This window comes from Paroedura picta, chromosome 15 (genome assembly GCF_049243985.1).
Source record: "Paroedura picta isolate Pp20150507F chromosome 15, Ppicta_v3.0, whole genome shotgun sequence".
Lineage (NCBI taxonomy): Eukaryota > Metazoa > Chordata > Lepidosauria > Squamata > Gekkonidae > Paroedura > Paroedura picta.
In genome coordinates this window covers 19,884,847-19,912,662 of record NC_135383.1, presented here as the reverse complement: position 1 = coordinate 19,912,662, position 27,816 = coordinate 19,884,847, and the positions used below count along the sequence as shown (strand labels likewise).

Genomic DNA, 27,816 nt, shown 5'->3' with positions numbered 1-27,816 from the left:
GACCTATCAATGTATGAACATGTCAACAGTACAGAAGCTTGAACAATGGCATCAATGGGAACCCGTCCAGGAAATTTCCATACTTTCCCATCCACATGGCAGCCAACCCAGCTCTGGTGTGATTTTTCCAAAAATATGATGGCAAAGCAGAGAAATAAAGTCCCTTTACATTAACAACAAAAGGCAAAAGAAAGGTATTTTAATCCTCTCCATCTTGCATTTAGTGGAGCAAAACCCAATATGCAGTAGTTAAAATTGCTATCTTGGCAGATACTCCATTCACTATCTTTGGAAGACTGCTTTCCCAAAGAGAAAGGTGGGAGGGGGAAGAGGCAGGTAATAAGATCACCTTCTTGTAGTCTGCCTCCAAGAAAAAACAGGAAGCATCATCCTTTGACTATGAAAAAGAGATATTTCCGTGGTCTCAGAGAAGAGCATATGACCTATACGTTGAAGAGAGTATGCCTCCTTTCCCCACTGAGTTGTAGGTATGGTTTTATTACAAGTTGCAGCAGTGAAGATGCAGAGATAGGGATTCATTTGCATGCTCCAGAAGAACTGTTGGGTCAGACATTGTTATCCAAAGATTATACATTTGGGTGAAATCATAGCTGCTATAAAAAGGCTAGTATTCCAAGGGAATTACAGAGAGCCTCCTTGGTGAAGTGGTTAAGAACAGCAGCCTCAGAACTCTTGCCAGGGACAGATGGTAGTGTCTAATGACACAAGTAATCAAAAGGGCTATAAGCTGGGATAAGAAGTCTCTCTAAAGAGAATATTAAGGTGACACTTCTTAAGTGAGTCGATTTGATGTAGTGGTTAACAGCGGCAACTTCTAATCTGGTGAGCCAGGTTTGATTCCTCTCTCCCCCACAAGCAGCTGGGTAACCTAGGGTTGGTCACAGTCCTGATAGAGCTGTTCTCATAGAGCAATCTTGTCAGAGCTCTCTCAGACCCACCTACCTCACAGGGCGGCTGTTGTAGGGAGAGTAAGAGAAGGTGATTGTTGTAAGCCACTTTGAGACTTTGAAAAGCAGGGAATAAAAACCAACTCTTCTAACTACTACCAGCTGCACTGAAGAAAAAAAAAACCTACAAAAACCAAGAGAAGTACCTAGAATAGGAGCTTTCATCTTTAGCTCTTGAGGCTCAGCTGTTTTTCTCTAAGACAGAAAAAAGTAACATTTAAGCACACGTTACTTAGAACGTGAAGCAAGGTTTTTTTTTTAATTAATGGCAGTTTTTGTAAGAAATCTTTATTTCCAAATTAGAATAGAATACCTTTATTGGCATAAAGAATCGATAAAATCACAACATTTATTTACATTAACATTGTATGCTGCTACAGAGACCAAAGCCAAAAGGTTATCTCTTAGAACAGCTGACAAGATAGAAGCAATTGTCATAATAGATGCAGAATCTGTCTCACTTAACATAATCTTTATCCAATGTTTCTGGTCTACTATCAAGGATCAGAGATGAGCAAATTTTGAGCATTGTAACAGTACATGAATTAGCATCTCTGGAACTTTGCACCCAGGGAGGCAGTCTCTCAGAGGGAAGAATTTATTGGAAACCTGCCCCAGGATGAGTGTGATAGGAAAATATTTAGACGGGCTAATAAATAAGCTCTTTTTAGTAAGTTTACATCCAAAATATAGAAATACACTGAAAAGGTTTTGTTTAATCATTTCCCAGAACCAAGGGAAAAACACTGTATAGTGAAAAGCCCAGTAATGGGCTATCTGTTAAAGTCAAAGAAAACTTGTTAAGGCCTGTTCAGCATTATTTTTTCATCAACAACATGAATGAGGCTACTTCTTGGTGTTGTGTGAATCAAGGAACAGGCTTCCTCAGGAGGTGGTGGGTTCTCCATCTTTGGAAATTTTTAAACACAGGCTAGATAGCCATCTGATGGAGAGGCTGATTCTGTGAAGGCAAAGAGGTGGCAGGTTACAGTAGATGAGCGATAGGGATATGAATGTCTTGCATAGTGCAGGGGGTTGGACTAGATGACCCATCAGGTCCCTTCCAACTCTATTATTCTATGATTAAGTCATTTTGAAAGGTATTGAATAAAGCATTATTTATTTATTTATTTACTTACTTATTTATTTATTATATTTATATACCGCCCTCCCCAGGGGCTTATAATAAAGAGAAATTAAATACTTTTAATCTCTCACTCGTGTTCCACTTAAATATAGAGACTGTGTCCACACCTGCACATATAACATCAGGGAACCAGAGTAGGTGCCATAAGCAGATATAGTTTTCAGTATGATAACTTTTTCACCCCTTCATGGGTGATGGAAAAAAACTGCCCGTGGATAGAAATTCATGAATCAGACATGACTGCAACTAGTGGCAGTCTGCCATGCCCCTTTTAACCCCCTTTCCTCTCTGCTTTCTTGTCAATTCCCTGAACCCCATCTCAATTAAAGAACAAAGAATGACCACAAATGTCCAATAAATCTCTCCATAATCTGCCCAGCAATTCTGAGAAAAAGCACAAGGAAATCGCAGGAAGTTGCCCAAACTCAGTCCGCGTCTATGTAGCATCCAAGGACGGCCCAGCTGCCCTAGAAAAATCAAATGCTGACAGACATTTAACATGGGAGGCACTGAAAGGAACACGTAGCCAGATGGCATAATCACTGCTTGTAACTAATGCGGCAGCCAAGGAGCCAAATGGCAGTTTCAGGAGCAGTACGTTTCCAGTCTGGGCTCCTCCCACACCATTTAGTTCCTTTTCCAAGGCTCTGTAAAGTGCTATAAAGCACTGCTCCCCCACCAAGAGGTATAAGACAATCTCAAAGATCAAGGACAACTACACATTTGTGTGATTGGCTCGAATATGTAAAATGCACAGGTCTTCAATTCTGGAAGCTGTTATTGTAGTACATCTATCTAGAAGCATCACATAACAACCTTCAAGTCACAATACAATGACAAATGAAGTCCTTACTGATCATCAGAAAGCATCTCTTTTTTAAATCCTTATGACGATGTGTCCCTTTTTCCATTCTCCCAAAAATCAGTCCATCAGACTTCCTTGAACAACTGTTGGATAGCTGCTGTTTGCAATACGTTGTATAAAAGGCAAGAAAATGCAGTCCTTTATGATTACCAATACTTTATAGGCACAGTAATAATAGCAACAACATGTCATTCCACAATATCACAAAAATGCTGCAAATATAATTTTAAATACATACTAGCTCCATATAAAAAATGGAAGTGCATTCTCTACTGTGACCCCTTCCTTGTAGAATGGCCTGCCTGGGGTGATCAGAAAGTCCCTGTGCTTTCATCAATTTGCAAACTATGAAGAAACAAACCACTCAGAAGAACCAGGAGGAAGAAAGGAAATGGGGATATATATTGTAATAAAATTACTCTGGAAAACAGCAGACCATAGATACGTACAGTGAAAGGTCCTTCTCCTCTGAGGAAAGAAGGACATCTTGATGGGTGATTTCCACCATCCAATCAGGGAGGCAGGAACAATTTTTTTCAACTTCCTGTCTCTTGCCTATGGAAGCCACCCTCATGGACTTATAGACAAGAACAAAGCAATAACATAGATGAGAAAAAACACAAATACGATTGATACAAGAAGTGTACCTGCTGAATAACTAGGTTGACAATTACTTTGGGAGGGTCAAAATAACTTCCTTTCCTCAGAGGAGGATTCTTCACGGTAAGTATCCAATAATTCATTTTCTCTCTAAGTCAGAGGACATCTTCATGGGACCTCCCAGAGCAGTGTCCTCAGTTTGGGGGTCAGTCGTCATTATCTTTATTTAAAATGTGTTGTGCCACTCTTCCAACAAAGGCAGTATATGCCAAAGTATAGATTTTGTAGTGCCTAATAAATGTGGTGAGTGCGGAACAGATCGTTGCTTGCAAACTTCCTCAATTGTTGCTTGCCTTATGTTGCTTCCCACTATTGATGGCACTCCTGAACAAATGGGCTGTAATTCCTGCAGGGATAGGGAACTTGTGATTCGTATAGGTCTTTACTATGCGTATTCTAATTATGGCTGACAGGTAACCTTTGTTAGGTGGAGATATGGACAAGACTATCATGTCCTGAGAGCTCTTCTGGCATTGTGGATGTGCCATATCTTCTCCTGATGCTTTAGATTTAGCAGAAGAATGGAAGACATATCTTGAGCTCTATGGAGCCCAGAACAGACTTTGGGCATGTAGTTAGATCGGGCTTAACTGAAAGCGAGCCTAGCACAGCAATACGAAAAGTTGTTTCAATGAGACTTCCCAAGCTCAAACAGTGGCTTGGTAATTGCCAAGATAACTTTATGTAGCTTCCATATAGGGAATCTGTAAAATGTCTCTCAAAGCTACGCCTCACAGGAAACATATCCACATGTTGCAAAATACTTGTGCCTTTTATCATTTCTGGTCTTTTGGAATGAAGCTTTCCAGTGGAAGGTTGGAAAATTCTATTCTGTACCCTTTGGTGACACAGACCGGAGGCTGCTTGAGAGTCAATCCAGACCCCTTTAAAATGGAGTCAACTTCCAGAATTGGGGCGACCTCATATACTGAGATGCTTTCCAACCCAGTCAACTTCTCCTGATCTGTTCCTGGACTATCTCTGAAGTTAAAACTTTCCCTCCAAAGGAAGTGTCACAACTGACTCCAAATCTCCTTAGATCCTTTTGGATCATGACAAGCCATGTTGGAAATGAAAGGAAGAACCTCCATCTATCCAAACATCTTGGTGCTCCCGTAGTATCATCTATCTTGTCCCCGGTTTCCAGGAGGACTTTGTCCAGGCAGTTCTTAAATAATCTGTCTCCCTGGGAATGGTATGTTTGTGGTTGTGTAAACTGGCCACCATTGTTAACCAGAAGGCTTGAACCAGCTTTGGGCCTTAGTGCATTCTGTACTATGTAGCGGGTTTTTTAATTTTTTTTTGCATACTTCTCCTTGCAATAAAGGGTCGGAAAGCCAACTAGTTTGCTGGTTACCCTAGCAGTCTACCTTGTGCCTGACAATAAGGATGGGTTGGTTTTTCCCTCCAGATAGAAATCCATTGTTGCCATCCTTTTGTGCCATAATTAGAGTGGCCGAATGGTCTAGCTCTCTGTTGCTGCCACAAAATGAGCTTGACAGCTGTCCTTCACCGCTCTTCCAGAGATCAAGGGAAGGGAAAGGGTTTAGGTTGAAAGAGGATTTGAAGAGAAAGGTAAAATAGAAAAAGCTTTTAGAGATGAATGATTGAAAAAGAGAAAAAATAGTTTCGCGGAGTAAAAAGGAAAAGCGTATTAGTTAGCTGCTCTCCTCGTTGAGGAAGGAAAGAAACTACTTTCCTGATTAGGCGGTAGGAATGACGCTTCAAGATGTCCTATCTTAGAGGGAGAACAGGACCGGGAATTTACCACTGTGTGTCTCTGTATCTGTATAGTATATATTATCCGTTTGTTCTGTTTTATGTAATACCACTTTGTACATTGTGTAATCAAGTCTAATACTTTATTGTCTGTTTCAGGCTTCTGTACTCCTAATCTTTCTCTTTTATTAAGAAACTAGTAAAAAAGCCCGCTGTACTGTAAATACAGCGGGCGCTAGCGGCCCCCAGACCCTTCCCGGGGCGCGTGGCAGGCTTGGCGGAGCCCCCCCCCCAGCAGCCGAGGCCAGCCATGTGTAGTCCCCAGCGGCAAGGCAGCAGATGTCGTTGGTGGGCTGGCGGCGGAGGTGAAGCGTGTGTGCTAGCTGGTGTGAGGAGTGGAGGTGGGCTCAGGAGTCAGTGGGGTCGGGCGGTGCCCTGGCGCCACCGCCACCGCCGGGCACCAGCTCTGCTGCAGGGTGCCGGCGGCCGCGGCCTCTTTCTGTTCGCGCCGATGGGCGGTGGCTGCCAGCACCAGCTGCCGCCGCTGCCGGCCCACTCATCGTGGCCGCGGCTGTTGGGCGCGGCTGTTGTTGGCACGTGTGAGTGATAGGCGCAACCGTCGGCCACCACCTCTTGCCGTTGGCTGTTGGATGCGGCTGTCGCCACTTTGTGTTGCTGCTGCTGCGGGGCGCAACCTCTTGCCGTCAGCTCTGATGGACCGCCGTCGGAGCCGCGTGTTCGTGCTACCATGGCTCAGCCTCGCAGGGCGCCACTCGTCTGGGCGGCGAGGCTGCAAATGGTGGCGGGCCGGCGAACGCAGCCAGCGTTGGAGGAGGGCGGATCGGGAGGCGCGAGTCTGGCAGCAAGTCCCTTGCTGGCGGACTGACAATCAGAGGGCCCAATTGGCAGGCGCTTTGTGCCTGCCAATTGGTCCCTCTGATTGTCAGTCCGGGGGGAAGGGGCCAATCGGCTCCCTTCCTCATCCCAGACAGGGCCCACCCTCAGGGGCCCTTACTGTTTTATTTTATCAGCTCCACAGGAGCGGTTAAAGATGGAAATACAGAAATACAAAGTAACTACAAACAGAAAATTTATGATTATTTTAAAAAATCTCTAAATAGCTCTATTAGGTAATACATTTTCAGAAAGACACTGGAGGATTACATGCCACATTTTAGTGTGATAGTACCGTATATACTCGTGTATAAGCCAAGCCTTTCAGCACAGTATTCACACTGAAAAAGTCCTTCTTGGCTTATACGGTAATTGAAATAACAGCCTGCTCCCAGCCAGCCAATCGTTACATTGCTTTTGCTAACCTCCTGCAAGCTGAAGCTTGCTTGCTCTGGCTGCTTTTAGGACAGCAAGGGTTTAACTAAGGGATTCTGATATTTTATTTTCCTTTTGCCTTCTTCGAAACTATTCTTTTGGTTTCTGTGGGTAGGAAGGGTTGGGGTGGGTTTTGGGGGTGCTTTGGGATATACTGTTTATCCTGATGTTTATTTCTTCTTTTTTCTGAGGGGCAGCATTGTTTGCCTTTTCTAATTGGGGTTGTGTTTCTATTAAAAGTTGATTTTTACAGTTCTTTCTTTCAGTGTTGAGTTTTACAGTACTTTATTTCAGTATTTTGTTATGGGGGGGACACTGTAGCTGTAGTTAGAGTAGTCCATTCTCCCAGTTTGGTAGCTGTTGTACTTGTTGTAGTAGGTTGCCAACTTCAGGTACTGTTGTTCTGCTCTGGTTTGCTGGTCTTCTTTTGCACCTACAGAGCTAGTTTACTGTTTTTCTTTGAAATAAATATTCAAAAACATTGAACCTACCGGTGCCTCAATTAATGTAAATTTACCATTAACCTTCATTTCCCATCCTTGGCTTATATGTGAGTCAATAAGTTTGGCCAGATTTTGTGGTAAAATTAGGTGCCTCGGCTTATATGCGGGGTCGGCTTATATGCGAGTATATATGGTAAGTTAAAGCTTACTAATACAAGCTAATTTAGCCATCCTAGCCATTACAAAATGATCCCCAAAGTTTTTTGAAGGCATAAATCTAAGGTGGGGAGATCTGGATGTTGCCATCATTAATTGGGCACTGACAATAAGGAAACTACTGATTTCAGCCTTTTCACGATCGCAAAGCTGACCAATATGTCAACAGAAATTATTCTGGAAAGAATCTACTCCCGTAATATATAAAATCAACAGGTGAATTTGACACCAAAATGATTGAATTACCGGACATTCCCACCAGCAATGTATATGCACCAAAGGAAATTCTTCCCATCCAACAGAATGCTGAACTAGATTTATAAATTTGAGAAATCCTTTTTGGTATAAGATACCAGCTAGCAGACAACTTAAAATACTGCAATCTAACACAGTGTACTTGGGAGTGTACATCAAAGCCACAGTCTTTCATCCACCCTATGCTCACAATCCAGACTCCAAGCCTTCTGGTAAGAGTCTAAATAATTTGAATTGTTTTGCACCAGTATTTTATACAATTTAGATATTTTGCAATAAAAGTTCAAAGGCCATTGAAGGTTTCTTAAACTTACCCTGTTTTAATAAGTCTTCTAATGTCACTTTAACCTGCAAATATTGAAAGCAATGAATCTTTATCTTATACTATCTTTCAAGAAGATGCTTAGTCACAATGTTGTCAATAATTCTAGTCTCAATACACAGTTTATTAGACATCTCATCCTATTGATCACACTGACTTGCACTATGTAATTTATCTTGAGTCTCAATACAAGAGGTGGACAATAAAGTAAATAAATTGGGGCTGGTGCCTCATAAGAGTTAGATCCAAACATTCATCCCCGCAACATTTGTATCATACTGCTCTTGTTTTGCTAGCCAAATAATTGCTTTATAATAAGCAAACAGTGTCTTCTGCTGTAGTCATGTGAGATGTTTTAAAAGACTATTCATGCCTGCGGGAGAACAGTCTGTTCACACCTGAATCAATAACCTGAACCTTTCTGAGTCTGAAGCAGGACTCTGGAATTGGATGGCACAAAAATTTCTAATAGCAACATTATATATTCTACCAGACAAGGAATAAAATTCTCACAAAAACAAAAGCTTGATTACTATAATGTAGAATAAAAATAAATTAATTCGGGTTCATATGCGACTCTTTTACTTCTTGAAAGACTCAATGGCTGCATTCACACATCACAAACAGAGGTTCAGACTCTCCTCATGAACACAGGATAATTTGCTGGTTTCAGATGCCCTTACCCTAAACTGCAATGTGCTGAAACCAGTAAGTCTTTTATCATGCTCTTTACACCAGGGGATGTCAGAGGAAGTGTACAAGTGTGAGAACTAATCACCAAGAATAAACAGATATTTGCTCATGGCATCTGAATGGAGCGAGTATAGAATGAGAAACTACAGAACATTTAAATCATATTTTAATCATCAAATCAAACATAAATTATCAGCTTCATACCAGGGGAATAAAAGTTACTTCCGAGTATCTGGCATTATATAGCTCCACTGTTTCTGACAGAGGGGCCAAGAAGGTTGGCATTCCATCAAGAATTCCAGACTTGGAAAGATAAAAAATAGCAGCATGCATTGATAGCTAAATGAAGGTGGCATGCTATGCCAGTGGGAGGGTGGGAAGTATTCTTTAGCTTCCACTATTGCAGTCAAAGTTTCTGATGTGAATCCCTGTGCAATGAAACAGCAGCAAGCATTCTGGTGATATATTCTCAATGTTTTATTTATTATAAAATTACTTGAGATTGCCCACTCAGCATATTACGCCTAAGGTAGCATAATAAAAAGGTCAGGTGATCCAAAGCATCAAGGAAAATAAGAACTCATTAAAGATTAAAAAAAAAAACACCCAGTCACTTAAGTAAAAACCATTTGCCTGCCAAATGAGTTCAATACCAAGCAAGCTGCTGCAGTAACGTAGTTCCAAAGGGGAGGTACTTCTGGTGTAAAGACCCTGTCCACAGAAGATACCCACTTAAACTGTAATTGCAGGGGTAGTCAAACTGCGGCCCTCCAGATGTCCATGGACTACAATTCCCAGGAGCCCCTGCCAGCTCCTGGGAATTGTAGTCCATGGACATCTGGAGGGCCACAGTTTGACTACCCCTGCTGTAATGATATCCATCAAGAATTCCAGACTTGGAATTTTTTAGCCTTTTTTCAACCTTAAAATAATTTTCAGGCTTTGAGGAACTCTGGAACTAGGCTGGAAGTGATGTCACCTACCCATGCCTTCCTGCTATGTCCACCAGGAGTGCCATGTCACTGGAAGTGACATTACACCTTAGTTCCTCAAAGCAATCTGCATCATAGAATTTTTAAAATATAAATAATATCCTAGCACAAACTAACTATTTATCTAAAAGTGAGAGCATTATCATGTAAACATGAAAGTAACATTTTTTAAAAAGGTAAATGCTTTTTTCCAGAGTAGGAAGATTAATAATCTAAATGCATAAAAACAGAAACAGCAACGGGTTTTGGGGAAATACAAACTACCCATAAATATACACAAAACTAATAGCACAATTTTAAACAGTCTTATACTTCTAGGCCCAGTAAGTGTAGTGGAAACCACATCAAGTCCCACTAAGTCCATAGACCTTACTTCCAATGAAATACTACACAGCATAGCTAGCCTAGCCAAACTATTTCTGACTCCCATCATCCTTGTGCTGAAGGGAAAGAGAATGAGACTCTTTCTAAGGGGTTTCTAAGGGGAAAGGGAAGCCAGTAGCATTCAAAAACGCCCAGGGAACGGTAGCCCACCTTTTCCATCTCTCACACGCCCAAAGCCCCAACCTCACTTATATACCCTTCCAGAAGATCACCCTTGCTGGCCTCAACTGGGGAAAGCACCTGAGGCCAGTTCTGTTCTCAGTGGCCAAGCAAAGCTTTCACTGCTCTCACACCCCATGGTTTGAAAGGCAACTGTTAGAAGCAGCATCCACCAGGCCTTTCTGTCCTCCAGGATATTGCATGACATCAGTTCTGCACATGGGGAAGAGGGTGGGAATGCCTAAGAAGGGACTGGTAGCAGTGATGCCAAATGGATGAAAGGATGAGGGTGCATTGCCAGGACTCTCCACAACAAGAGAGAGACGAGGAAGGATGGAAGAAATTATTTGCTGCCTGGCTGGTAACACATATGGGCTGCCTAGACTAGAGCAACAGGGGAAGTAGCTCCAGTGACATCTAGTGAATCATCTGCTACCCAAACTTCCAAGAAAGGAAGGAAACTTCAGAGTTCCGTGGATTCCATTTGGGAATCCCTGGATTATATGAAGCAGAATCTCTTTGTATCTCATCTGATAATTACATTGAACAGAACTCTCTTCTTCAACTGTTTTAAACCAGGGATAAGCAGAGCGGTTTAGCCAGTTTGCATATTTTAGCTGCATACTATAGCTGCTTCAACAAGATAGTACTAAATGACTGGCAGATACTGATGTAGAGGGGCTTAATTTGGCCTTAAGATCTGCTGATCTGACTATTGGCGCATCGAGTCCAGCATCCTGTCTCACAGTGGTCATCCAGTTCCTCTAGAGCAGGGGTCCTCAACCCCCGGTTCGCACCCCAGTACCGGGCCGTAAAGGCCATAGTACCGGGCCGCCAGCGGCAGGTGCGGCCGCCGGCACGCCAGCAACGCAAACGCGCACACGTGGAGCTGCCGCGCATGCGCGTTTGCGCCCCTGCTGGTGAAAACACGCATGCACGGTAGCTCTACGCGTGCGCATTCGCGCCGCCTGGTGGTGAAAACGCGCATGTGCAGCAATTGCGCATGCGCGTTTACTCGCAGCTGCGTTGGCCGGGCCGCCGGCTTTCCCCCGCCCCCGGAGGCGGTCCCCAACCACAAGAAGGTTGGGGACCGCTACTCTAGAGGAACAACAACAGGGCATAGAAGCCCTTCCCCTCCTGGCACTGGGATCCAAACATTTACAGCCTCTGAACACGGAGGTTCCCCTTTAGTCACCAAAGTTACTGATAAAGACCTATCCTCCATTAATCCATCTAATCAGTTTTTAAAGCTGTCTACACCTGAGGCCATTATAACATTTTCTGGCAGCAAATTCTACATTTTAACCGCTCACTGTATAAAGAAATTATTTCCTTTCGTCTGTCCTGATTCCTGAACCTACTTGCTCTTCATCTTCATTGGATGCCCTCATGTTCTAGTATTTTGGGAGAGGGAGAAAAAGTTCTCTTTGTCTATTCATAATTTTATAAAACTCTATCATGCCCTCCCTTAGTCACCTTCTTTAGATTCTTCTCCTTATTTCTTCAATGTTTTTTCATTACATTTTCAAACTTTCTCTTTGCAGCCAAAACTTGTAGCATGAAGAACTGGCTGCTTATGCATGGTCAGTTACAACTTCCACCACTGTAGCTGCCATTGTTTTAAGCTGCAGAGGTGACAAGGGCAACAAGATTCCCACCCCCCACAGTAATTAATGAACTTGAATTAAAAGTATTTCCAGTCACATACCCAAATATTTGGAGAAGCTCCTGTGTGGCTTAACCTTCATTATCAGATGTTTCTTGCTGCTTAGTTTTCTTCCTATGCAAGAGTTCAAGGCCACAACAGCTCTTTCTGTTGAATCAGATAACCATACCAATTGCCCTCTCATTATTCCAAAATGTTATTTTCCAGTCTTTACCTATCAAGATCTTTCCCTTTCCAAGTTTTGAGGCAGTATCATTATCTAGCTCCTGACTAGCACAGATAAAGCAGCAGAAAATATTCATTTGTCATCATTATAATATAAAATTGTCTGATAAGAATTTGCTTCATGGAAGTTAAAGAATGTTTTCTCCTTGGAAGGTTTGCAAAGAGTGTCTGAAGAATGTAATGCAATCAAGCATAATTAAAAATGGGTTTGGGTCAGGTTGTTTCATTTCCATGTGATTGTCAGAACATCAGTTCACAGAGGCCATGTTATTCTTCTCCAAATCCTTCCAATTTCAGTAGGAGTAACAGTGAAAGCTCCACGAATGTATGTGGGGGTGGGGGGGCTTGCTAATCTTTTATAACTCACATCCTGGGCTATAAATGAGTTGTCATCTTATCTTAATTTATATAAATGCAACAAAAAGCATGCCTTGACTATACCCCAACTAGTTCAAGCTACAACTATAGGTAGAATCAAACAGGATTATTGTCTCTGGGGACCACAAATATAGCTCTGTTAACCAGACTTCATTGCAGGTGTCACTGTTTAAAACCATTTGAAGGGGAGTTTGACTAGATGTCCTGTATAACCCCTTCCAGCTCTATGATTCTATAAAACCAAGACAATGGTGCTTTCTTTTCCAGAAACTCCAGGAACAAAATAGGACCTCTCTGGAGGTTGAATGATGAGCAGGTTTGTTTGAATGAAAGAGGTAAGAAGGGAAACAGTATTGCAAATTTGAAATGCAAAAAATATTTTTGCAAAAAGATCCATACACTCCCCTTATGAAGATTAAAACTGGATTTAATTAACCTTCACAGTTCAAATTTTAGCACAATTCAATCATGTTTGTTTGCAACATTCAGCTGTATCAGACTAGCCAGTCTAACTATAGCAAACAACTATTGAATACTCACCAAGAAGGATCCTTCTCTTGGTGGTGGGTGTTTCCCATCACTCTTCAAGGGAGACAGGATCAAACTTTATCTTCCTATTTCCTTTGGTGGGAGGCACCTGCTTCCAGTCTGGAAACCTCTGAGAGTCGTACCTACTTTCTAATTAACTAGAACTCTAACTTGGAAAACAAACAAATATCAAACAAGTAACAAGAAGACAGAAGACAGCTGCCACAACAGCTGACCATGGTCTATTCTTGAAAAAAGAAAATATCCATTGAGTCAATCAACTATTTACATTGTGGACTGTCTCCACCCATGCTAAAGTTATTAGTCAACTACTTACCAGTACCCAATATCTACCAAGACAATATCTACCAGCACAGTTCCATGCACGTAGAGTCTAGTAGTCAACCCTAAGAGAGGATATAGTGTCGTTCAACTCAACACTATATCCTCTCTTAGATAATGTCAGCCTCTCAGCTTTCTAAGCTATATGGTTCTGTCTATGTAAGTGCACAGGGCTTGCTTAACCAAGCTTGTACCACACTTTCTCTATCAAACACAGGATGTGTGTAAAAAACAGGCAGATTAAGTTCTTGAGACAAATGAAATTTAGAATCCGCCTTTGGATGGAAAGTGGGATCAATTCCAAGAACAACCTTGTCCTTATGGGAAACACATAGATAAGGATAAGGCGTTCAACTCCAACATACATCTAGCTGACATTATTGCAATCAGGAAAAGTACTTTGGTTCTCAGGAAGGTTAGAGGGATTGATTTGATTGGTTCAAAGGAGGCATAGTCAGCACCTGAAGGATGCAGTTCAGATTCCAAGACGGGAAGTGATGTACTGCGGGAGACTCTGAGGATGCCACTCTCTTCAGAAACCTGGTTATGGGGTGGTGAAATGAACAATGGGATTCCTTCCTTCACTATCATCGAATGTTCTGCCACCTGTCTATGGAGTTTTGCCAGTTGTAGACCTCACTTGATACCATTCTATAACAAGTCCAAGACACTTTTGATGTTTGGAGCGAAGCAATCAACAGACTTCCTACAACACCACCTAGCGAAGCCTTCCACACACAGTTGTAAAGTATTGTTGTAGACTGGCGCCTGGAAAACGTGATAGTATTTGTAACCCTTTCTCTCTAGCCCTTTCTGTTTAGAATTCTCCTTTCAGCTGCCACACAGTCAACTTCTACCATCCTAGGTGTGGATGCCAAACAGGTCCTTGCTGCAGGAGGTCCGGAGTGATTGGTAGAGACAGAGGAAGTTCTGTTGATAACTGCATTATCATTAAGAAGTCAAAGTATGAGGCTCCCAGGCATTCAACGACTGTTTCTGAGATGTCCCGCATCGACAAAATGGTGACTGCCATGATCGAGGCCCTCTCATTGAGCTGTTGAGTCAGAAAGATTTGTTGAGCTGCAGCTTTCTGATGTCCCTTTTTGTCTTCTCATGGCTCTTCCTTTCAGTCAGCTGCCAAGCCCAAACAGACACCGCAATCCCAGATCAACTAGGAGCTGCTGCTGCTGCCTCATCCTTTGGCTCTGCTGAACCCTCAGGGACAAAAGAGATGCACTGCTCTTCATCAGAGAAGCTCTCCTCACATCTCGTCAGCCATCGTGCTAGTGCTCGACCACAAAATAGCTGACATTTTAATAAAGAACAGGAGATCAAACAGCCTTGGAATCTCCCTTATACATATTTAAGGGAGAGTACTATAAAACTTGTTCACAACTCTGACAGTATATACCAGCTCTTCACACCTGGGTTTATCCGTTTCAGTTGATATCAATCACAATAAACAGTCATCTTGAACGTCTTGTTGGTCACATCAATAAGCCTTTTGTTGGTGAAGATGAACTTCTCAGACTATAATTGTCCAATGTTTCTAGCCCCAAATACTTCAGTTTTGACCCGTGAGGCCACTATTTTTGTCTGCTGATTATGCCAAAGCATATTGGTAAGAACTCTCTTTGAGCCAGATTAGTTTTTATAAACCCATCAGCCCTAGGGATGGCTCTACCCTAGACAGGATTTATGCTGTTTTACTCTAGTCACTACTGGCTATGTAATTGCTACTCTGCTTCGTTGTCAATGGGGTTTGAACTATATCTTTCATAAAATAACTTTTACATCTATTCTGGTCTCCTTTTGAATTCTTTCCCTTTTTCCATATCCAGGGTGAGCCCAGGGGGATTGTACAGCTTACCATCCTCAGGACTGAGGGAAGAACCTTACAGTTTTACATTCTAAAGTAAGCATAATAGTATGTGTTTTAGTATCACTGTTTAATTTTACATTACTCAGTAATTTGTATGAAATTAGGTAAGTTTCATACTGTTTTCCCTCATATATCTTTTACAAAAGATACAGCTTTCATTATTAACATAATTATTACTCCTACTTCATTCTCTTTAACATCTGACAATCTACCTTTGTGAGTCAAAAACTACTCCTAGCTTCACCAGAATTCCAAATTTAAACCAAAATATTCATTATTGTCAAGTCAACATATTTCGTTCTCCATTTGCGGGAGAACATCGTTCATGTCCTGATACTCTGTAACCATCTCTAGCCGCTCTTGTTTCTTCCTTTTCCTTAAAAAAAAATATTCCACATGAAGCAGATGCCGGCATCTATTTTCTGAATTACTATCCTCCTATATACAGCTGTTTAAAATGTCATCTGAACTTGTTGCTGCCATTTTTGGCTCTTCCATTCTAAACAATGACTTCTCATTTCAAGGGTAAAATGTTCACTTCCAGTTCAGCTTTGCTTAACATGCGTAGTCTACTAATTCAACCCAGGAGTATCCTACTTTTGCTCAAGACTTTACTAGAAGATATGTGCTATACAGCTGGAACATAAGATTTTATGGAAATATTCATCCCTGAATGAAGAAGAAGGCAATACATTTTTTCTCCCTCCCTTGTTTTCTTTCTACCGTCTCCTCTTTTTCCCATCTCTGGTTCAGGATTGGTTCATCTGCTCTCCATTTCCCTCTCCATTACTGGCAATCCCACATATCTTCCTCACCCCATTCCACCTCTTCCCTCTTTCCTCTTGCCCTGCACCTTGTCTTCCAATGAAATCCAGAACTCCACCATCTGCACAATTCTATATCCTTTCATTTTTTAAATACTGAACCAGATTTTACTTCCTCCAATGTAGAGCTTCATAGACATGTTGTCATTTTAGCATCCTTTTTTAAAGAGTAGAGGATAAAGAAAGAAGTACATTATTCATTCACTAGTTGATCTACTTCCTCTTGGACAACACTTGGTTTTTGAGTTAGCAGCAGTCCTCTTTACATCATTGAAAGGTTTTGTGTTTGCTTCTATTGCTGGCAAAGCATTTGGGACATTCTCCTCACAATCTGTGCCACGAGGGAACCGGCCAAAGCTGTTGCTTTTTTCCAAGTCTCAAGACTTTCTTCAATTGAGGCCTGTACGTTTTCTATTGACCTAAATAAATGTCCTAAATCATAGGTTTCAACAACCCACTGCTTGGGCTAAGATTTTTTTAATCTTCTTGTTTACCCACCTGTTGAAAAGTCAGCAAGCATTCAGCTATTCTCAATTGGCCACCTGTGGAATGCTGCAGGTATCTACAGTTTTAATGGTTGCTGAATGTTAAAAAAAATGCTGGCTAGAGAAATTAACACGTGTTCCCTTCTGAGTGAGCAGGCTCTTCAGAAAAGCTACTCCTAATAAATGAATGACCTTAAGCCAAGAATCTTGCTAGGCACTACAATGCATTTTTAATCCTAGGATCAGGAATGAGAACAGGACCTACAAGGACCTCTCATTCTACAATTATATGGTTTTTATATGCCACCTAACTGAACTATAAATTTAATTTTCCACTTGTATTCTGCCCTTCCCTAGCAGCTCAGGACAGAGCACAAGATTCATACAGTCAATCAAAAATAAAACAGAATTTAAACATGAAACAGAATACAGTCAAATCATAATATTTTAAGTTTACCAGCCAATGTTGGTGTTGTTATGTACTCTGGCCTCAACCATACACCTGGTAGAACCATGCCAATTTACAGGCCACGTAGAACTGTGATAGTTCTGTCAGGGAGCAAGTCTCTGTTGGCAACATATTCCACCAGGCTGTATGCCAGGGCTGTAAAGGCCCTGGTCGAGGCCAGAAACACTTCTTTTAGGCCAGGGATCAACAGCACATTGGCACTAGAAGATGTGAAAATCTATACAGTAATGCAAGTTTTGATTATAATTTGTATTTTAGGCACTTTTAAAAATAACAAAAAATTAAAGAAACTCCATAAAGAAGATTGAATGAAGTCCATATTGACATTTTTTGACATCAAGGGAAAATGCAATAGGGAAGTTCTACTTCCCATTCTGGTTAAATTACGGTATTCATGCACTATGACAAGTAAATTAGATATGCAGTACTATTTAAACCACAGGTCACCAAGACAGATGACCAATAGAATCAAACACCTCTTTGCTAATGGATTGTAGCAGACGTTATAACGCCAACTAGTGATTATATTTACCCTTCAAATATTTAGTCCCATAGTACAGCTGTTTTAAAGCAGGGAAAGAACACAAGTTATCTTTTTAAAAGACTGATATGGAGTTTCTCTTAGTCCCTAACAGTGACTCAAGATGTCTGTTCACTGAACCTGGGACTTCCAGATCCAATTGGGTATGAAGACTATCATGGAACCAAAGGGAGAAATTAACACATTTGGCTCTAAAGGCGTAATAGTTCAGCCAGAATGGTATCGTAATTAGGAACAGTGAGCTCTAATCTGGAGGACTGGGTTTGATTCCCCACTTTTCCACATGGAGCCACCTGAGGGACCTTGGGCTATCCTCAGAGAGTGGTTCTCTTACACCTCTCCCAGTCCCATCTACCTCACAGAGTGTGTGTGGTGGGAAGGAAGGGAAAAGTGCTTGTAAGCTACTCTGGGACTCCTTCAGGTAATGAAAAGCAGGGTATTTAAAAAACAGCCAACAAGAACACCCTTAGAGTTCAGTGCTGAGAGACAATAGCTAAATGGGAACCCAGGTGGCTGCATCAATGTACAATACTCTATCCACCTTCCTGGAAAAGCAACTGCCCGCACACAGATATCTGATTTTTCATGAGTTTCATAACTTTCAGGACATGGAGCTGTCCAAATAAGAACATTCTTTACGGTCAATGCTATCTGAAGATATAAATAGATTTCCTGAATGTCCATAGGTTCCCATTAGCTTCACTCTGGGAGCCATTTTCCTAATACAGATGAACTGACTTGGTTTAAATAAATTAAAAAGCCATTTTGAACAAACTTCTATACTGCTTCATAATAAGGCACTAAGCAATTTGAAATAAAGCATAAATAAAATCAATACAAAACATTATATATGAAATCTGCCTTTCTTCCCAATGAAAACCTAGAAGTAGTTGCAACATTCTCCACTCCTCCATTTTATCTTCACAACAACCCTGCAAAGCAGATTAGGCTGAGCATGTTTGACTGACCCAAGGTCACCACCCAGCAAGTTTCTATAGCTGGGGTGGAGATTCCAACCAGGGTCCAGCAGCACAGAGCTTAGCTCTTAGCATCTTGGGTGTTTTGTTTTGTGATAAAAGTACTCAACAAATTAAGATGAACACCAATGATGCAGAGCAGAAAATTTTCCAACCCTCCCCCCCCCAAAAAAAAATCTGTAAAGCTTCCACCTCACTATGTAAATACAGTCTATCCATAGCTGGTGAGGCTGGTGGGCAGCAAATCAACCATTGTACATAGGAAGCACTGACAACAATAAAGTGTGAACACAACCGTAACTCTTTGATCTCAAATGGATAGACATAAGCACAGTTTAACACACAGTTATGAAATTGTAACAGTTATAAGGATAGTTACATAACAGTTTGTATAAGCACTGCTGAAAATAAGCAATGTAGCTATCTCTCAAAAACAAAAATTAGCTCTCTGCAATATACTCCCTCAAACCAAAAATAGAACAAAAAAGGAGGGAAGGGTTCTTCTTTAAGCAAATCATTTGTTAGATTGCTAAACAATTAAGGCAGAATTTTTTTTTCAGTTTTGTTATTTGAACTTCTATAATAGCAAAACGTTTAAGCAGAAAGCCTTCAGTACAGCACTATAAGGAAAATCAGATTTTTTAAATTGATTTGATCACCTCTGAAAGGAATTCTACCAGCAGCACATCTACGACATGCTACTGATTGGTTCCAAAGAACCTTGTGGGATGAAAATCACCAGGAGCAGTATTCCACAAAAAATAGCAAGTGCTAGTGTAAAAGTCCGCCCTATACTGTATAAAAGTTCTATAGCAGTCCTTATGCTTCTGCAAGTACTGATGGAGATTTATGAAACCTTCTCTAGCATGAGGCATAGCAACAGCCTTCCTGCCAACTGAAGACATGCAGAAGAGCACCTCTGGAACCAGCCTATAGTTCCATTGATTTTGAGGCAAGCTTATTTCAATTTAACCAGCCTCTTTCATAAAGGTAAAGGTATCCTCTGTGCAAGCACCGGGTCATGTCTGACCCTTGGGGTGACGCCCTTCAGAGTTTTCATGGCAGACTCAATACAGGGTGGTTCGCCAGTGTCTTCCCCAGTCATTACCGTTTACCCCCCAGCAAGCTGGGTACTCATTTTACCGACCTCGGAAGGATGGAAGGCTGAGTCGACCTTGAGCCAGCTGCTGAGATCGAACTCCCAGCCTCATGGCTGGGCATGCATTCAGACTGCATGTCTGCTGCCTTACCACTCTGCGCCACAAGAGTTCCATTGATTTGGAGGCAAGCTTACTTCAATTCAACCTGCCTCTTTCATACAGCACCACAAAACCAGTTTTGAAAAGCCACCTGGAATCTGTAAGTCATCAAATCAATTGTTTACATATTCCAACCTGATAAGCAAAGACAGATTTTGAAAGTATTTCTGATTAATCATTAGCTCCCTGCGGCTATGTTTTTCATTGAGTATAAATATAAACAGAGCTAACACAATCTAGTTAACTTGCTAGACTGAAGGATTAATTATTGAAGCACCCCAGGGCAGCTCGCTTCCTTATATGCCTAATATACAACAGCAGTATTTGCTTCTCTACAAAGCATCCTATTAGAACAGTTCAGTACAGTGCATTTTTCCTAATGAAGTGAAACACACACACAGAATAATGTACTAAGACAACTGTACTAATCGTATAAAGTAGGCAGATAAGACTGCTTTCATCAGAACGGCCGATCTTCAGTCAAAGAGAAGGCTGCAATAGAACCAGAGCTGGTATGCAAACAAGAAATGTTTAACTTGACAGGCCTAGGAATAAAACATCTGATCATGCATCTGTGCATCTGTCTCATAAAAGATGCTTACAGCATGGACTTCTTTTAGGACAAGGACCAAGAGAATAAGCGCACAATTTTGGAGATGTGGTCAGTACACTGCTATATTTCCATGTATAATCGTTTTATAAACAAGGCATATCTTTTTTTCCTTCAAAAGCATTATGTTGTATACTTCGTGGCTGGATCTCAATGATGAAATTGCATGTCTCAGGTATCTGGTTGGTTTTTGGAAGCAAGGCAAAACAGTATGCTTCTTCAGCTCAGTGCTTGCTTTCAAGATTCCATTGCTTTTGTTGACAGTCATGTCTAGGAGGTAGTTTTGGAATATGTTCCAATGATGAACAATGGGCTGTGGTAAGTATGGTAAGTATACTATTCATGTTCACACTTAATATTATGGTGCTTTTTGTTCTATGATTTTACTGATGTCGAAGCTTTGTGAGGTGTATTAAGAAGAAGAAGAAGAAGAAGAGTTGGTTCTTATATGCCGCTTTTCCCTACCCGAAGGAGGCTCAGAGCGGCTTACAGTCGCCTTCCCATTCCTCTCCCCACAACAGACACCCTGTGAGGTGAGTGAGGCTGAGAGAGCGCTGATATCACTGCCCGGTCAGGACAGTTTTATCAGTGCCGTGGCGAGCCCAAGGTCACCCAGCTGGTTGCATGTGGGAGAGTGCAGAATCGAACCTGGCATGACAGATTAGAAGTCCACACTCCTAACCACTACACCAAACTGGCTCTTAATGCTGACCTTTTATAACCTTACAATGCATTATTGTTTCACTGTGGTAAATAATACAACTTTGGTCTAAATAGGAAAAAAGACACAGAGGAACACAGACAAGAACATACACAGAGTAGGAAAAGTCCTGATTTTGAAACAAAATATCTCTATCCAAAGTGAAAAGTCAAAGGAGAATAAAGGCTAGTGGAGGAAGGAGCATATTGTACAGCAGATTCAACAAAGTAGTGATAGAATGCCACCATGCTCCCCTGATGCTCAGTTTGCCTTCTTAACATGTATGCACAATCCCTTATAAGACACAAGTATTCATAAATATAAATAAATGCCTCAGGCTCATGCCCAGAATCACATAGCTAGCACCTACTCAGTTTGTGCCCTTCTTCCTCGTGCCTCAAAATTCTTTTTCAGAAATTTTATTTATTTAAAATATGTACAAGCCTACCTTTGTACCAAGACGTTGGTACCTATTTTTACATAGAACCTCTGGGAACCGAAAGCACACTAAAGATAAAGTTAGTAAGAATGCTCATCTCATAAATGTTTGCCTCGTAGGACCGATTATGCAAAAAAATAGTAGGATAACACATTGTATTATGAGAATAAACACAAAACTAGCTCAAGGCATTATAGGCAGGCATCTGGGATAATAAAATGGGAGATTATCTTTTCCAGTATGACTTGGAAAGGGATGAATTAGCATTTAAACTGGGAACAGAATACCTTGTGAATGTTGTCAGTGCTTATTACTTGAACCAGGAGGAAATTTCCATGTGAAACAAATGCCTTTGTGATTCTGAACTCAAACATACATAGCTGCTCTTCAGATAACTGGGACTCACCTGCTGTATTTCAGACAAGCTATTCCATTGTTCTCCAGCTGATGTCATCACATATGGAACAAGAGAATCCTTTCAAACTAGTTTAATTAATTTAATGTGTTGTATTATACTCATCAGAAGCCATACTGATGCAGCTTTTGCTTTTACAAACAGATGACCTGGAAGGAGGCTCTGTACTTACAAAAGCCCACAAAGGTATTTGAATATGTTAAAGCCAACAAGACACATAGCTGTGTGACCAATGTTTTGCATTCATTAGCTAGTCATCTAGTCTTTCCAAACACTAACAAATTATAACTACACATAGGGAAAGGATTATGATCTAACTACACAATACATTGCACTTGTGTGCAAAATGTGCAACCTCACCACAGATTCTGTCAATCGGGTGCTTAGAATGGCCTTCCAAGGTACATGACAGCCCAGTTGAGACTGAGGGAGGGGGATGTAGTTATCTTCAATACAATACTTGCATGTAGTTATCTTCAATACATGTAAGTTTCCCCAATGGAGCAAACTATAACCATCATATTGGTAAAATATCATAATGGGAAGGCTTAAGCTTTTTCTCCCCACATGCTAGAGTCATGCTCTAAAATCAGCCCCAATATATCTGGGAATCCTCAATGCACATCTATTTATCAAGACACAGGAATGGTGTATTGAACAGTCCCAAAGCTCAAAACATGTTACACACTTATTTCCACCAAACAGAACTTTCTATATGGATTACAGAAACCTGAAACATATTTTAGCCATGTTCTTGTATACAACTTAATTATTCCTATGTTGAGGGGGGAAAGCCATTTTACTGATGTATTTTGGGAACGTAGGTGGGAGTTTGCATATATGAGAATATGAACTCTTTATTCTTCTAAGCTCCCATCCTATTGCCCATTAAAGCAAAGATGACAACAGAAATTGTATCACTGTAGAATCCAATTGCTCTCTCTGTGCCAATGGAGTAACACCTTTTACTACAATTATCAGCTCAGTGACAAAAACCTCCCTGGCCTGCTGTGCATATTTTCACAGGTTCTTTTCTCTCCTCCAGCAGTATCAGTTTTAAAAGGCTTATTTTGAAGAAAATTGCAGTAACAACCATTCTTATTTCTCGTCTACCAAGCTAAAACTGAACACCACACAAAGCATGGGTAATTGATCTTAAGGTTTAAGTCCGCAGGCTTTTTCACACTGGGAATAGACCTGTCTGTCTCCTCATTATGGTCCAAATATTTCACAAAGCATAGTCCTAGCAACCAATCCCATGTAGCTCAGTACACACAGCATTCCGAGTTCCATAAATATTCTCAACCTTTTTTATCCTGGGAGATAAAGCTTACAAATACAGCTGTGGAATACTCCTCCCTATTTTGGCTGCATATATATATGACGCTATCTCCCACACGCATACACACAAGCACACCCCACTCAAAACGGTGCACGGCCCAAAATTAATGTTTTAGCCAAATCTATTCACACTTTCTATAAGGAAAGCAGCATTATAATTAAGATCCCCATACCAACTAAGTATACTTCAGAAACCCATTCCAGGCTCCCACCCTCAGATCTCTCAACTGCCAAGCAATTCAAACAAGCAGCGTTCAAAAAAGCTCCCTGCCTTCACCACCACCCAGCTCTTCCCCAACCATCTCCCCACCTTCTGTGAAACCTTTGTGTATCATGCACTGTCCTCCGTACTTCACCAGTCCCACTGAACAGCCTGTAATCTCACTGCCTGCTTTGCTGAACCCACACACCTGTCTTTTATAAGCAGTCTCCTTTTGGTCTGGTAAAGACCTTCAAGCCACACAAGCCAAGCCTACAATATCTATCCACTATTCCCAATGCCCACCATGTGGTCCACAGCACCAAAATCTAATCTCCCACCACAGTTTCTGAAACCAACTTCTTCCTGGTACACAAACCTCCCTGAGTCTTTCATCTCACCCCAGAGTCATCTTTGTCATTCCCACATCATTCAAATCAGGGTTTACCAAGTGTTTGGCTAGCTCCTGAGAGCTCATTCCTGTCATCTTTTTTCAGCTCTCAAACATAACATTGTTCTTGCTTCGCCATTGATCATATATTCTTCCTTTTTAACTCTGGACTGCGATGTCCAAATAAAAACCAGAGAAGGAATTACCTGACAAGGTTTCCTTATCAGTGTGGAACATTTCAAAGTACATTTGAGATCCAGCATCACTTTGTAAGAGAAACTGACCACCTCCCGTCTCTTACCCAGCACAAGATCTGTTCCTATCTTCTGATGCCAGTCTTCAATATCTCAGGCTCCTTCCATATGCCACAATGCCAATTCACCACCATTTCTCTCCAATGCCATTTATTTCACCCAAGTCCACTTTCCCTTTGCACACTAGCTCTTCAGCCATCCGCTTTTAGAGGAGGAACAGAGGAACAATGGGGCTCAAGCCCAGATAGAAGCCCACCATATAGAGGTACCCTTTGTTATCAATTCAACATTTTGCAGACCTGCTAAAGGAGGAACAGGGAGATTTTCAAAATCCAGTCTCCAAAACAGAATCCTGGCTCAAATTAAGCTGAGCAGGATCCTTAACACTATTTCTGAAATGGATGTTTGCTGAAGTTTGCCTGCAAATAATCCATTTCACACAAAAACACTTCAGAAGGTATTTTGGGAGTAGTATGCTATCCCAACTCAGGAGTACTTTCCCAGTGCACCCATCTGTACAGTCCAGTACTGAGGTGGTAAAAGGGAAGCACATCTCTCTTTTGAAAAGGAAGGGAAGGAAGGGCAAAAACCTTTGTCCATACTCAGTTGTCTGACCCTGTGCTACGAAGAATTACATTTAAAAAGGAGGGCAAGATTGGAGAACGTGTCATTTCAAAACATAGTTATTTAGAAAGGGGGAATCCATCTGTATATTCTACATTGTACACATGCTTCAGAGTTCCATTTCTTTTGCTGCTCCATCTATCTATCCAGCCCTGGCTAGCCTGATCTCTCTAGATCTTAAAAGATAAGCAGGGTTGGCCCTGGCTAGTATTTGGATGGGAGACCTCCAAGGGTTACCAGAAACCTGGAGGCAAGCAGGCAAGCAATGGCAAACAACCTCTTGCATTGAAATCTCTATGGTGCTGTTATAAAAGGGTTGCGACTTGATAGCACTTTCAACCACCGGCCCTATCTAGACATTCCAAGACTGAGGTGTATTGGGGGAGCCTTGCGTCTCCTCTAAATATTAAGTCCCTGAACTGAACAGAAAGATGGATTCCTCTGCCCAAACTCAGACATTGTTATTCTTTGCAGTCCACCATTAAACTGGGAAGGGAAGAGAGGAAGAGAAGGGCAGTACTTTTTCAAACACATTAAGTTACTTAAGGAAGGATGGGGTGAGAGAATCAGGAACCTTCTGCACACACTCAGGAACACCTCTTCTTACCTATTCGTCTTCTATATATATATCAGAACTGAGCTAGAGCAGGAAGGAGAGGCAGTTTCTCTTTTGGTAGCAAAATCCTTGGGAGGGTGCACACTCTGTCCATGCTCCAAGGCACATTCCCTTTGGGCATATTACAGGACTCACCCAGGAAACCGGGCACGGAGGTGGGGGTGAGAAGATTGAGAAACAGAATCCTGGAGCTGCAGGGAGGGTGCATACACTGTCCATGCTTCAAGGCACATTCCTTTTGTGCATATTCCAGGACTCACCCAGGAAACCGGGCACAGAAGTGGGAGTGAGAAGACTGAGAAGCAGAACCCTGAAGCTGCGGGGAGGGTGTGCACTCTGCCCATGCTCCTAGGCACATTCCCTTTGTCCATATTCCAGGACTGAATCAGGAAACCGGGCCTGGAGCCGAGGGCAAGAAGACCGAGAAGGACCTTTTTGGAAGCAAAATCCTGGAACCGCAGGGAGGGTGCATGCTCTGCCCATGCTCTGAGGCACACTTCTTTTGGGCATATTCCAGGACCAACCTAGAAAACCATGCACAAGGGGAGGGGAGAATACCTAAAAGACACATTTGGGGAGCAGAATCCAGGAGCCGCAAAGAGGGCGCGCGCTCTGCCCATGCTCCGAGGCACATTCCCTTTGTCCATATACCAGGACTAACCTTGAAAACCGTGCATGAGGGGAGGGGCGAAGACTGAAAAATACACGCTTTGGAGGCAGAACCCTGGAGCTGCACGGAGGGTGCGCGCTCTGCCCATGCTCTGAGGCACGTTCGGAAGCGGAATCGTGGCGCCGCAGGGAGGGCGCGCGCTCTGCCCATGCTCCGAGACACCGTCCCCTTTGCCCTCCACCTGCCTCTCCCGGGACCGAAGCAGCGGCGGAGGGCAGCAGGAGGAGGAGGGTCCCGGGGCTGAGCGCTCCCTACACACACACACAAACACACACACACCCTCCCCTACTCACTACTTGTAGAGCTGCTGCAGGCAGAGGTCCAGGCACTCGCCCTCCACCTCCTCCTCGGTGATGTGTTCCGACAGCGGCCGGGGCAGCGCGGGCAGGGGCGGCGGCGGCGGCGGGGCGGCCGGCTGCGAGGGAGGCGGCGGCGAGGGCTGAGCGGGCAGCCCCGGCGGCGTCTGCTCGGGCAGGGCTTCCTCGGCGGCGGCGGCGGCGGCGCTCGCTTCTTCGCCCTCCTCAGGGGCCGCGGCATCGCCTTCCCCCCCGCCGCCGCCGCCTCCTTCTTCCTCCGCGTCCACCGCCTCCTCCTCGTCCTCCTCAGGCGGCGGCGGCGGCGGCGGCTCCTCTTCTTCGGCCGGCGGCGGCTCCGCTGCTGCTTCTTCTTCTGCTGCTGCTGCTGCTTCTTCCCTCACCGTCTCCTCCTCCGCCTCCTCGACTGGCCCGGCTTCGCCTTCTGCCCCGCCGCCGGCTGAGGACGCCGCTTCGGCGGGGGCTGAGGAGGAGGAAAGCGGCGGCGGCGGCGGCTCCTCTCCGAAAGGTCCTCGGAACTCGACCAAGAAGAGCTCCAGGAAGCGGCAGTAGCTCCGCTCCTCAGCGCTGGGGCCGCCCGCGGCCATCGCTTCGCATTCCCGCCGCCGCCGGCGGAGCGAGGGAGCGCGAGCGAGCCCGGCAGAGGAGGAGGAGGAGGAGGAGACCGTCTCCCCTCAGCTCGGCGCTCGCCCTCACTCCCACTTGCCGCGGCCCGGCGCGCGCCCTCACGCACGCTCCCGCCTCTCCGTGACGTGCGCGCTCACGCCCGCCAGCCGGCCCGTAGGGAGAGACTGGGGGGGGGGGAGTGAGGGACGGGTTTAGGGGCACGCGCGGGTCGAGAGCGCGAGGAGGGCGGAGGGATTCCGCCCCCGCTGGTCGGGCGGCCGTGGTGGCTGCGCGCGCGCAAAGGGCGGGAACTGGACTCGGGGGGGGGGGGGGAGAGAGAGAGAAGCGGATGGGTTTTCGTCGCCTGAGGGGAAGCGAGTTGGATTCTTTTTTTTTAATATGGTGGGGAGGGGAGAAACAAAGAAATATTAATTTCGTCTCAGACAAATGCTGCTTTAAAATTAGAGGACGTCCTCAAAACGGTGGACCGCTGTAGGCTGTTGAGGCGACGTTCCCAGGAGGCTCGGAAAGCTCCCGCCTTGAATGCAGAACAAAAATAAAAGAGTCCAATAATAGCACTTTTCAGACCAACAAAGATTGATTCAAGGCGGGAGCTTTCGAGTGCATGCACGGAGTGCATGCACTCGAAAGCTCCCGCCTTGAATCAATCTTTGTTGGTCTGAAAGGTGCTATTATTGGACTCTTATTTCGGTCGTGCTACTTCAGGCCAACACTTGAATCTTTGTCGGTCTCAGACCCCAGTGAAGACAGAGGAGGCAGAGGTTGAAAAGTCAAAAGCAAATGTAGAGCCCGGGGGTGTCTTCAAGACCAACAAAGTTTATTTCAACGGTGGTGTTTGGGGGGGGGGGGGGGGAGCTTTCGCGTGCACGCGCACTTCCTCAGAGACAA

The 27,816-nt window shown here is 43.3% G+C and overlaps 1 protein-coding gene and 2 long non-coding RNA genes across 4 annotated transcripts in view; 1 reads left to right on the top strand and 2 right to left on the bottom strand.

Moving 5' to 3' along the window:
• LOC143824202 (uncharacterized) overlaps positions 1 to 14,452 on the bottom strand; it is a 74,493-nt gene extending 60,041 nt beyond the window's left edge. Inside the window, exons 1-2 of the long non-coding RNA XR_013226726.1 lie at positions 12,962 to 14,452; positions 11,861 to 11,965 (exon numbers count right to left, since the gene is read on the bottom strand). This is a non-coding gene — a long non-coding RNA (uncharacterized LOC143824202). The remainder of the gene's footprint in view (positions 1 to 11,860; positions 11,966 to 12,961) is intronic.
• LOC143824201 (uncharacterized) overlaps positions 1 to 14,547 on the top strand; it is a 29,219-nt gene extending 14,672 nt beyond the window's left edge. Inside the window, exons 3-4 of the long non-coding RNA XR_013226725.1 lie at positions 12,689 to 12,756; positions 14,422 to 14,547. This is a non-coding gene — a long non-coding RNA (uncharacterized LOC143824201). The remainder of the gene's footprint in view (positions 1 to 12,688; positions 12,757 to 14,421) is intronic.
• The window catches only part of PPM1E (protein phosphatase, Mg2+/Mn2+ dependent 1E), a 103,708-nt gene extending 76,641 nt beyond the window's left edge, over positions 1 to 27,067 (bottom strand). Inside the window, exon 1 of one of the 2 annotated variants that reach the window (XM_077311178.1) lies at positions 26,281 to 27,067. In XM_077311178.1, the coding sequence (XP_077167293.1) occupies positions 26,281 to 26,888 (608 nt within the window). In that variant the 5' untranslated portion in view covers positions 26,889 to 27,067. The remainder of the gene's footprint in view (positions 1 to 26,280) is intronic. The other variant, XM_077311177.1, reaches the window with a different exon arrangement.
• Between the last annotated feature and the right edge of the window lie 749 nt (positions 27,068 to 27,816).